Source organism: Mytilus edulis, chromosome 5 (genome assembly GCF_963676685.1).
Source record: "Mytilus edulis chromosome 5, xbMytEdul2.2, whole genome shotgun sequence".
NCBI classification, from domain to species: domain Eukaryota; kingdom Metazoa; phylum Mollusca; class Bivalvia; order Mytilida; family Mytilidae; genus Mytilus; species Mytilus edulis.
In genome coordinates this window covers 91,085,093-91,098,459 of record NC_092348.1, presented here as the reverse complement: position 1 = coordinate 91,098,459, position 13,367 = coordinate 91,085,093, and the positions used below count along the sequence as shown (strand labels likewise).

General features: G+C 32.6%; 1 protein-coding gene across 1 annotated transcript in view; it reads left to right on the top strand.

Annotated features, from left to right (window-relative positions):
- The window catches only part of LOC139524802 (cell adhesion molecule CEACAM5-like), a 44,782-nt gene that overhangs the window by 19,813 nt on the left and 11,602 nt on the right, over nucleotides 1-13,367 (top strand). The window contains exons 3-8 of the mRNA XM_071319886.1: nucleotides 1,934-2,221; nucleotides 3,875-4,165; nucleotides 6,543-6,863; nucleotides 7,982-8,245; nucleotides 8,971-9,255; nucleotides 12,898-13,203. Of these exons, the coding sequence (XP_071175987.1) occupies nucleotides 1,934-2,221; nucleotides 3,875-4,165; nucleotides 6,543-6,863; nucleotides 7,982-8,245; nucleotides 8,971-9,255; nucleotides 12,898-13,203 (1,755 nt within the window). The remainder of the gene's footprint in view (nucleotides 1-1,933; nucleotides 2,222-3,874; nucleotides 4,166-6,542; nucleotides 6,864-7,981; nucleotides 8,246-8,970; nucleotides 9,256-12,897; nucleotides 13,204-13,367) is intronic.

Genomic DNA, 13,367 nt, shown 5'->3' with positions numbered 1-13,367 from the left:
TAGAAGCATCTTAGATAGCCCTAGTTTTAGGTTAGGTTCGTCTTTCTCGTTCTTCAGTTTTTGATTTTATGTTTTGTGTTCTGTTGTTGGTCTTTTGTATTTTTCTTTTGGCATTGCATTTTTTTTTCGACGTATGAGTTTGAGTATCCCGTTGGTCTATTTTGACTCTCTGTATTATTTTTATTAGGGGTATATCAAAATGTTAATTATTTTCTCGGGGATCAAAATGAGATGACCCGATAAAAGGGGAAGATAACAATGATGTGATGTCTATGTGAGGAATACTTTTATCACATAATGCGTGTAACAAAATACGCTCTCCGCCAACATTTTGAAGAGTATGTGACAGAATAAAAATGTCCACAAATGCTCATATGCATACCAATATTGTAGTTTTTTTTTACATGAATAGTTTGTCTTTGAAATATATATTACAATGTAAATTAAATAATTAAATATGTTTGGTTAGTGTTTTAAAACATGCATTTTTTTTTAAATTGTCAGAATTTTAGCATACAAAGGATTTGTCTTGCACAAGAGTAAAACCATATACAATGATTCCGTGATCCTTCATATCGTGGATTTATAGCAAAGCTTCATTTCAGGCAGTATGAACCCGATTTCAAAAAATTTTCATATATTTCACTTGTGCACATAATTTTTAAAACAGGATTTCACATCCCTAAATTTTGTAGACGAAACGCGCGTCTGGCGTAAATAGGAAATTTCAATCCTGGTATCTATTATGAGTTTATTTATATTAACATATTTAATACTTAAAATTTATCTTTGAATATATTTTTATCGGTACTAACACTGAATTTGTAATTTGTTATATGTTATCGAGTAACAAAAAATAACTTATTTAAAATTACTATTACATTATCAACATTTAATTTTCTATATTTTACTGACCATCACGAGTAAGTTGACCGTTGTGGAATAACCATTTCACGGATGATATTGGATATGTTCCTTATGTCGTATCTACAATCCACTTTCCTTTTAACAAATGGCCTACCGAATTTAACTATTTACCGGATTTGTAATAACATGAGCAACATGACGGGTGTCTCGTGTGGAGCAGGATATTTTAATGTTTTACTAGCAGATGTTTACTCATTGGTATTGTAGTTTTAAAAATGATTTGTTTAGTAATTTTACGTGTACTTTAAAATCTCTTTCTAGCTGGTTTCAAATGTTTTGTGTCGAGCTTAATATGAGTTCATTGTTTTTCAACTGATTTTTTATTTTTCGGAGTACATGCGCTGTACGACACTATAACAGGTCAAGGGACAGTTGGCCGCCACAGACGTGTTTAACCCAACCACATCCTACATGAGTTTGTCCGAAGTCAGAGCCTGAACTCCTTTTGTTTTTCATTTGTTGCTGTTTACTGTATTTTAATATATGTTGTGCATGAATCAAGTATTTTATCTTTTATACATTTTTACATCTGCTTTATGTAAAATTTATATATTTCAAAAAGTGTATGATGAGTTTAAACATATCTATTTATTGTAGATTGGGAACAATTTATTTCAACTTATATAAATCCCTCTCTACTTTCCGGAAGTGTATGATTGAATAAGTGCGGCCGGTTTTGAAATAGATTATTACCAATAGACAATGAACGTCATAATTTTAAAATACCATCGCATCCACAAATAAAAGTATTGTTTTAGGTTTGATTTCATAAGGATAATATACAAAGGTCATCTCAAATAATACTCGTCGGCGTGTGGATACTTTTTTTTATATAAAATACGTCAAAGAAAACAAATTCTATTTATTTCAAAATTAAATGGAACTAAAATAGAAATTCACTACATAAAAAATGTGTATCTGCTGTCTTCGAATCATGTTTCTCTTACTGTAAGAATCAATCAACGTTAGCTATTCTGTATTTGAATGATAGCTTATTTTGTTTTAGATCCTCCAACATCGCCCCCGTCCATCACACAGATACCTAATGGACCTGTTATAGAAGGGAACAAGATAACTCTGATATGTAACATTACCGGAGGAAATCCTCTTGCTTCTATTGTCTGGAAGTGTATAGGATTTACAAATATCAGTCAAATTGGTAACAACAAAACTGCAGTGTCTGTAATAGAACGAGTCGTAACCAAAGACGATGATGGTAAAAGATGTACATGTGTAATAAGTCATCCCCTCTTGGATGCCGAAAAAGCCGTTACATCTACACTGGATGTTTACTGTAAGTCACCAATAGAATACACATTTTTATTTTTTAACTATATTATAGGTATAGGAAGATGAGGTATGAGTGCCAATGAGATAACGTTCCATCCAAATAACAATTTATAAAAGTAAACCATTATAGGTCAAAGTACGGCCTTCAACACGGAGTCTCGACTAACAACGAACAACAAGCTATAAAGCCCCTCAAAATTGCAAGTGTGAAACCATTCAAACGGGAAAACCAACGGTCTATATAAAAATAAAACGAGAAACATGTATAAATTACATAAACAAACGACAAATACTGTACATCAGATTCCTGACTTTGGACAGGTGTACACATTTGCATCGGGATTTAACGTTTTAATGGTATTGTACCTTCTCCCTTTCACTGAGACAATAGTATAACATCACAACATATAAAAACACACGATAAAATATCAATTGGAAGGCTTAACTCAATCAAAAATATTGTCTCAATGATTGGTACTTCAGTACTTTCGCATTTTTTACAAACTCGGTCGGTCTTCATTGAATCAAATTCTCACTTGGATGCTGATCAGGTTGTTAGATCCACTTTGAATGTTAACTGTAAGATATCAATAGGATACACATTTAAATATGTTCATTAAGTTATGTTATTTAATATGCTCAATTTTGTTTTTTACATCGATCTTTATATAAAAAGTAAAATCACAAAAATACTGAACTACATAAAAGATTTTAAAAATTTGATGAAATTATACTGTCTTAATGGTTGATACTTTGTTACTCATGCGTGTTCTGCAAATTTATTCGTTCTCCCTCATATGCACATAAGCGACAATTGATTATTATTGGTTCCACCAAAAGAGGAGGTTGAAGGTCCAAAACATTATTCAATTGTATATTCCATTGATGAATACATCCAAGACGACTTTCAAATGATTATCTTTGAGATTTTGATTAATGACTTTTATTTAGCAGCAAAACGTACAAATGGAAATGTACCCGCGATATTCCTAATTTTAGTGGTGATAACGAACCTGAACTTTGGTATTCCTGTATGTTATGTTACTGTAAGAATGAATACTTATTTAGTTAGCCAATTTTGTATATGTATTGACATGATCCGAAATAAATGAAGTCATTAATTTATATAGTAAACAAATAGAAATAACAATTAATAAAAAAGTGAAATTTTAGGTAGTTTCTATAAATTGAGATCTTAATGGCTACATATCTTTACACAACATCGGACAAATATAACTGTATGATATTTAAAATATTCTACGTCTCAAATGAAAACAAAAGTAAGTCCTAATGGAAACGTACTATTAGAGTCAATAAAAAATAGACACTGTCCTAAAAACTCATCATAGGTACCATGATTAAAATTATGTACATAAGATCAATGGTGAAATGAAAAATATGGCGGTGGAATAGCACACAGGATCCAAACATCCAAAAAAAAAGTCTTAATGATATATATGTAAAAAAAAAAAAAAGATAGAATCACAGCTTAACAGCACTGAACTGTGCAGTAATGAATCATGTTGATATGCCAAAAGATTAATTAGAATGTTTCACGACCTTGTTTTTATTTTAGAGAAGTGTTTTTGATCAATAAAAGCAACAGCAGTATACCGCTGTTCAAACCAATAACGAACCATTACTGAATTACTTTCAGATTCACCATCATCATCTTCAATAGTACAGACACCATTAAGTCCAGTCAATCCGGGTACCATGTTAATTATCACTTGTGAAATACAAGGAGGTAAGCCTCTAGCAGCCATATCATGGCAGTGTAAAGGTTCAACACCAATTTCTCCTACAGGAAATCCGATTACTGGTGTTTCGATTTCCAGTGTACGTTTAAAAGTCAACATTGATGATAATGGCGATGTCTGCATGTGCGTTGGATCCCATCCTGTTTGGAAAAAACATCAGATTTATAATCTTACCTTGTCAGTCAGAAGTAAGTATAGACATGATAGATAATAAAAATAACCTGGAACTAAAAAAAAGACCAGACAAAACTATAGATAATATGCTTGTAACATGACGGTTATCAATTCAATGACAATTATTCTTGACTGTTATTTTAACAATATTGGACCTTATATAAATATTAGAAGATGTGGTATGAGTGCCTATTAGCAACTATCCATCCATGTCACAATTTGCAAAGTAGACCATTATAGGTCAAAACACGGAGCCTTGGATCTGACCGAACAGCAAGCTATACAGGACCTTACAATAACTAGACTAATATAAGTATAAAACCATTTAAACAGTAAAACCAACAGTCTAATATACTAGTATATATATATATAAGAAACGAAAAACACTTATGAACCACATCAGCAAATGACGACCACTGAACATCCGATTCCTTACTTCGGACTTGAGCACACATATGCAGCAGGTTTAATCGTTTTAAGAGGTACTAACATTCACTCTTACCTGAAACAATGGTGTAATATTACGCTATACAAGGACACACTATAAAATATAAATTGAAATGGCTTAACTCAATCAAAAGAATATTAACTAAAACAATTGAAAATACACGGAACGAATGAGTTCTATGAGTCTGTGACAAAATGTAAATACAATCAATAAAATTAGGGATGAGATGTTAAACAATATCATTGAATAACCATAACCTAGGACAAAACGCCGCCAAATAAAATGACGTACCCAGTAAAATTATTCACACTATAAAACCAGGTTCAATCCACCATTTTCTATATTTGAGAATGCCTGTACCAAGTCAGGAATATGACAATTGTTGTCCATTCGTTTTCATTGTAAATACTACTTCAACCAATGGGATCTGAGAACGTCAATCGTTTCCATGATGTAGAAACTGACGAAAGCCAATTAATGCACCTACATATTTGACTTGCTTCTCTATATAAACTTATCCGTTTTATAGATTCATATATATCTTCTATCAACACCGTTGCACAAATCTTTAGACACTCTGGCTGTGTTCGAGTATAGTCGTACATTAAAACTGATGTAATCTTTGTACAACGGCAAATAACAATACACAAATTAAGAAGGACATAATGTTTGATTGCCAACGTGACAACAATCTAACAGAAACCAAGGGACTGTATCAATATAGTTCGCCAGTTCAACTGTATGTATGTATGATTATTCTCGTACCATAATACTTACTACGGTGCTAAAGATACTATCAAGGTCTAACATGCCAACAGCAATGACATAGACCCAGTGATAGCAAAACAATAAATGGTTCCATTGTCACCTCACCAGATGCTTATTTCCCACAATTAATATGTATTCAGCGGTGTTCAATGCAAACAAATATCACAGATACCTTGTATAATGTCTCAAAATGTGAAATAGAATTTTACATGTATATGAATATTTTTTTCATCATTGTGTACATGCAGAAAGAATATGCATTCGAGGAAAAAAAGTCAGCGAGGTTAAATATGTTTTTACATTTCTCAACCCTCTCCCTTACCTTTAGCCAATATGTAATAAATAAACACACATCAATCAGCAGGAAAAATCATTCTCATTTTAAAAGAAGCCAGAATAGGTCATAGAAGAGACTAAACAAAATGAAATTGGTCTACATAAATTTACAAATAACTACAAGCAGTTACTGACATACCAGCTCCAGACCGAATATACGAGTTTTAAAAATTCATATACCTGTAGTGTTTGTATATACAATTGATTGATCAACTTGTTCAGTAATAAAACATTCTTCCAAAATTCCGGTTTAAATAATATGTTATCAATACAAAATGAACATGTCAAATTAAAATTAACAATTCGATGTTGAATGGAATGTCATTTTTACTGAGTTTATTAATTGGACTTTGAAAAAGAGAAAGTAATTTAACTGTTGTCATCATATTTTTCCAATGATTAATGCACATCTGTCATTACAAATTTTTTTTAATATCTTTTAGGAAATGAGCTTGCAAAAAACTCTTTTTTTAACTACATATGCTTTTACGGTCATCCTGTCGTTTAGATAAATTTACATAAACTAGTTAGGAACAGTTGTGCAGTGGTTGTCGTATTTTGATGTTCTTCATAAATGTGTCTCGTTTCTCATTTTGTATTTAGATTAAACTGTTCGATCGTTTTCCTTTTCGAATGGTTGGCAGTAGTAATTTATGGTGCACTTTGTAGCTTGATGTTTGTTTTGAGCCATTGCTCGGTGTTGAAGGTCGTACTTTGACATATAATGGTTTATTATTTTAAAAATGTTTTGATTTTGATGGAGAGTTGCTTTATTAGCATTCATACCACAACTTCTGATATCTACTTACAATATACTCCTATTTACATTTATATTTCAGAACCAGTTACAAATGTGACATTTACGCCAGCTAATTATAATAACGTTATTAGTGTTGAAGACGGAGTGAACGAAACATTCACATGTACTACAGATTTCAGTGATCTTATTGCCTTGATACAGTGGTACTTTGATGGACAGAATATAACCAGTCAAGCTATACCACAACCGCCACTTATGAATAGTGGTAAGTTTATATCATCTAGTAAACTGATATATACGGGAAAAGAGGAAGATATCAACAAAAAGATTTACTGTGAAGCTGTTAGTATTGAAGGAGAATATTCAGTCCAATCCACAGTGCAATCCATCTATATACTCTGTAAGTATCTAATCTTGTAGCATTCTTGTAGTCTTTTACAGAGCTAGCATAACCAGATGAAATAAATAATAATATATTCAATACAATGTTTAAAGTCTTGAGACACCCTACATAATAATATATACGAAGGACTCTCATCCATGGTGGGTTCAAGTCTATGGCAGATTCCAAATCCTATGGTAAATATGACCCAATTCCTTACCTGACTTCTGGAGTGAGATGATTTGCCCAAGGAAAATAAGTGCATGGAATATAATGCCTATCAATGTTAAAACTATTATAAATATAATAAAGAAGATGTGGTATGATTGGCAATGAGACAACTATCCACAAAAGACCAAAATGACACAGACATTAACAACTATAGGTCACCGTACGGCTTTCAACAATGAGCAAAGCCCATACCGCATAGTCAGCTATAAAAGGCCCCGATAAGACAATGTAAAACATTTCAAACGAGAAAACTAACGGCCTTATTTATGTAAAAAAAACAACAACAAAAAACAAACGAAATATGTAACACATAAACAAACGACAACCACTGAATTACAGGCTCCTGACTTGGGACATAAATAATGTGGCGGGGTTAAACATGTTAGCTTGTATCAATTATTTCGATTCTGATTAGGACTATTACAGTAAATTTTATATCCGATTTCTAGGACTATAGACCTTTGTGAAGCTCTTTCATGAACCTCTCTATTTTGATTTTTTTAATATTTTGAGCATGGGTTTGCTACTTCAGCGTATAAAGCAAGTCATATTAGAGTATAGATTCGTGTCTTCTTATACCAGAAGTGTTTCTTTTTGGCATTAAACCACCTTATGAAACACATGCTTACATGTATATGTGATACTTATTTTCTCCGTCTATTTTCGCTATAATTTACGTTTTACCTGTATTTCAATTCATCAATACAATTTTACATAGATTCATATAGTCTGCAAACCTTTCCATCACTGACTGTGATTCATGTTTGAGTGTACAGTTCACGACTATACAGATAATAAGCATTTTGTACTCCATTGACAATATAAAATAAGAGTAGCCGAATTCATCTAAAGACAAATTCAAAAGAAAATTGATGGTAGGCAAACATTTGTTTTCTTCTTTTCAGTTGGACCAAAAAGTATCAATTTGAGTCCGGCTGGCAATTTATATATTGTAACTGAAGACAATGGTATAAACATATTAATCCTTTGTGCAGCGAAATGCAGACCAGACTGTAATTACACATGGACTGGGCCAAATGGTTTTAGAGAACATCATTTCAGTCTTGAATTAAACTCAGTCAATAGAAATCAAACTGGACTGTATATGTGTCAGGCTAAAAACGACTATGGTAGCCAAACATCGAATTCTATCAATATTGTTGTTAACTGTGAGTAGTATACCATATTGTTCATGATAAAATAAAATGCGATGATAATTCACGAGATTTGGGAATTGTTATTTGATTATATCAGTAGTATTCCGTGGCACAGAATTTACAGCAACTTTACTACTTGAAATCTTAGGTTATAAAGACACTGTATTGTTTGTTCAACAGGTAAAACACAAAGAGCAATCAGACTACCGATCTGCATGAAATCATTCCTTCGTAAATTTACGGACGCCATCACGAGTTGGTTGACCGTAACGGAATATCCGTTTCACAGATGATAGTGGATATGTTCCTTATGTCGTTACTACAAGCCCATCCCTGTTTCAATAATATTATGACCTACTGGATTAGACTTATAGCTGGTTTGTACTAACATAAGCAACACGAAGGGTGCCACATGTGCAGCAGAATCTGCAAACCTTTCCGGACCAGTTATGTTGGGTTCGTCTTGCCTTGTCTTTATTTTTCTGTGCTGTGTTATGTGTACTTTTTTTTGTCTTATTGTTTTTTTTCTGTTTTAGCAATGACGTTGCCAGTGTTTTTTTCGACTTATGAGTTTGAAGGTCGTCTAAGTATCTTTTGGTATTTTTGGCTTCTTCTCTACATTTTTAAGGAATTGGGAATTCGTTAACTGGTGCTGTATCTGATGATTGCTGTTTCTGTGTTTTCTACATTTATCTACAATTGTGTTGATAGGTTTATTATTCCCCTCTCATTTTCAGATGCACCAACGATTCTTCGATTGCAGTCATTTCAAAGCAACAATGTTGATGAACATCAATCCGTTACCTTTCAGTGTGAAGTTGACAGTAAACCGACACCTGACATTACTTGGATACATTCTACAACTGGCACTGTATTGAATAAAGTCGACAAGGTATTCAAAAGCAACTTTACAATTCACAAAACTGAGTGTCTACAAACTGGAACTTACCGATGTCAGGCTAGTAACGTTATTGGTGATATGTTAAAAACTGCATATGCTGAGATTAATTTGTTTGTTCTGTGTAAGTATAATGCATAAGTACGGAAGCCGTAAGGGGACACACAAAAATTTTTTTTTTTTTAATTCGAGATCACGATAAAACATTAACGTTTTACCGATCTCGATAAAAAATATATCGTTATCTCGATAAAACGAAATTGTTATATTTAGATCTCAGATTATTATATCGTTATCTCGATTTATTACATCGAGATCTCGGATAATAATATCGTTATCTCGATTTATTGTATCGTTATTTCGATAAAACGAAACTCTTATATCGAGATCTCGGATTATTATATCGTTATCTCGATTTATTAAAACAAGATCTCGGATTATTAAATCGTTATCTCGGTTAAATATATCGAGACCTCGATAAAAATATCTCGATATCTCGATAAAAATATCTCGATATCTCGATAAAAATATATCGTTATCTCGATAAAACGAAACTGCATTTCTGAACTCGTCATTTTGATGTTATTTAACAAATATTCAAATTAATTTCAAGAAAAAAAGCACTCTTTAAAGTTTTTAACTTAATTCATTCATTTATTTACTTTCCGAGAATAAACTAGTGGATTTCCCCAACTACTTTTAACAGATATTCCTTGTTTCAATGAATACCAAAACATATATATAAATATTAATATACTCAACGTTATTTTTTTTTAATTTTCACAAAACCTTTGCTGTTCTTCATTTCCGTGTCGCAATGACCATTACAGGGGTCACGGAGGACCTCAATGCCAAATTACGCGTGAAAATTATGAAAATAGCCAATTTTGAATAATGGAATGGATATTTTGAATAGAGAAACAAAAGGTATATAGTCAATATGTCCCGTAACGCATATTAGAGGAGTAACGAAGGACTAAAAATAAAAATACGGGTACACATTATAAAATAGCTTATTTTGAATAATGGAATGCACTTCTGCGACCCGTCAGCCCCTAATTAAAAAAAACTTTATACACCAAGTGAAAGCTTATTAATAGCGAAACAAAATGGTTTCAAATAATATGTGCCGCATTGACCATTAGAGGGGTTACGGAGGACCTAAATGCCAAAATACGCGTGAAAATAAAAAAATAGTCTATTTTAAATAATGGAATGGACTGCTGCGACCCTTTAACCCCTTATTACATACATACCTTATGCCTCAATCGAAAGTTTACTTATAGAGAACAAAAGACATATAGTCAATATGTTCCGCAACGCATATTAGAGGATTAACAGAGAACCTACATGTCGAAATACGCGTGAACATTAAGAAATAGCTTATTTTGAATAATGGAATAGATCTTTTGAAAAATGGAATGGACTGCTGCGACCCTTCAGCCACTAATTACAAACATACTTACCCGTCCACGTCCACTTGTATTTTTGTCTATCTGAGGAGTTACGCCTTTTTCAACTGATTTTTATAGTTCGTTCTTTTGATTTACTGTTATACCACTGAGTTATACATGTTTAACCCCGCCACATTCTGTATGTATGTGCCTGTCCTATTAAGTCAGGAGCCTGTAATTCAGTGGTTGCCGTTTGTTTATGTGTTACATATTTGTTTTTCGTTCAATTGTTTTACATAAATTAGGCCGTTAGTTTTCTCGTTTGAATTGTTTTCCATTGTCATTTCAGGGCCTTTTATAGCTGACTATGCGGTGTGGGCTTTGCTCATTGTTGAAGGCCGTACGGTGACCTAAAGTTGTTAATTTCTGTGTTATTTTGGTCTTTTGTGGAGAGTTGTCTCCTTGGCAATCATACCACATCTTCTTTTTTATACTTATACCTTATTCGAAATATATTCCGCAACGCCTGTATTAGAGGAGTAACACAGACCCTTCGGCCCCTTTATACACTACTTGAAAGCTTATAGTAAGAGGAATAAAATGGTATATTAATAAGCTTTCGAATGGGGTATAATATATTTTTGGAATTAGGGGCTGAAGGGCCGCAACACTGAGTCTATTACAATATTCAAAATATCCATTCCGTTATTCAAAATTGGCTATTTCTTATTTTTCACGCGTATTTTGGCATTACTGTCCTCCGTAACCCCTCTAATGGTCATTGCTGCACAGAGAACATGTTATAAATATGGGATGAAGAACAGCAAAGGTAACGTTCACTAATGTATTCTCCGAAACTAAATAAATGAATAAATTAAGTTGAAAAATTTAAAGAGTGCTTTGATTTTTTTTCTGATATTAATTTGAATATTTGTTAGATAACATCAATACGACGAATTCAAAAATACAGTTTCGTTTCATCGAGATAACGATATATTTTTATCGAGATCTCGATATAACAGTTTCGTTTTATCGAGATAAAGATATAATAAATCGTGATAATGATATAATTATCCGAGATCTCGATATAATAGATCGAGTTAACGACATAATAATTCTTTGATCTCGATAAAACAATTTCGTTTTATCGAGATAACGATATATTTTTTATACTGTAAGAACCGAAGTTATAATTCTATTGTCTGCTCTTAACTACAAAATTATACACATCAACTAGTATATAATTTTCCAATATAAACACAACTCTGATAATCAAACCTATTCTATAGGTTATAAATGCCGATCAGCGATGTATGTGGTACATGTAAAAGATTAATCTGAATAAAATATAATGAAACATACAAAAAGGGCCAGTTGAAGGACGCCTTCGGGTGCGGGAATTTCTCGCTACATTGAAGACCTGTTGGTGACCTTCTGCTGTTGTTTTTTTTCATGGTCGGGTTGTTGTCTCTTTGGCACATTCCCCATTTCTATTCTCAATTTTAAAAATACTACAATTGGTTATTGTCTAAGCAGGTATAATTTTTAAAGTGTAAGTATTCTTATATATGAGGATCACAATTACACAATTATCATCCGTCGAAATGTCGATCAGCGATGTATGTGGTACATGTAAAAGATTAATCTGAATAAAATATAATGAAACATACAAAAAGGGCCAGTTGAAGGACGCCTTCGGGTGCGGGAATTTCTCGCTACATTGAAGACCTGTTGGTGACCTTCTGCTGTTGTTTTTTTTCATGGTCGGGTTGTTGTCTCTTTGGCACATTCCCCATTTCTATTCTCAATTTTAAAAATACTACAATTGGTTATTGTCTAAGCAGGTATAATTTTTAAAGTGTAAGTATTCTTATATATGAGGATCACAATTACACAATTATCATCCGTCGAAATGTTGCATATACTTTTGAAACGAGGATAACAGACCCAGGAAGCAATCGAAAAAAATCGGTAAAAAAAACATTGTTCATCATTAACAAAAGACAATAAACATATACAAAGGACACTGCACTATTACTGGCGGCTGAGCAACATAAATCAGACAGCCGAATGGGATTTGATCCATATATTCATAAAACATAAGCAAAATCTGATCCACGAGATACATTTTTCTTTTCCTTGATATTGCGAATAAAGATCGTTTATATAGATTTCACAATCAGGAAAAGAGGATAGGTAACCGGCTTGGTTTAATTGATATTCCTTTATGGTCGAAGAAATCAAAAAGGCGTTGTTAAATGTTAAATCATCATCATTGTTTAAATTATACGTTGAATACAGAGTATTTAAAACAAAAGATATCCAAACATGTTACAAAGCTTTGTTTCTATATAGAAAGTATAAAATTACAGGCAGTGCACGCATGGACCAAAGACGTAAAGAAGCACCGGATATTGTTTCAATTATGGAAAACGATGAATTGAATATTACAGTTTATCTCATAGCCTACCCAATACCAATGATAACTTGGACAACGAGAAATTCTGAAACAGGAATAATTTCGCTAGTGAAAGTAAACAATTCGTTTAGTATTTCTGAACATAGTTCAACTCTAAGCATAAGAAAAATTTCAAAATCAGATTATGGCTCCTATACAATGAACGCCTCTAATAACATAGGTCTTCAGTATATAAAGTCATTTGAAGTGATACCACAAGGTAAGTACGCTTAATGAGCAATTTAGAATCTTTATTTTATTCATGCTGAAGGTCAATCACTAATTAACATAGGAATCTAAGGATATGTAGGGTTTACGCCAAATTGTACTTCGAACAAAGAGCAGACAGTCACTCGCACAGAAATAAATACAGAACTTCAAAAT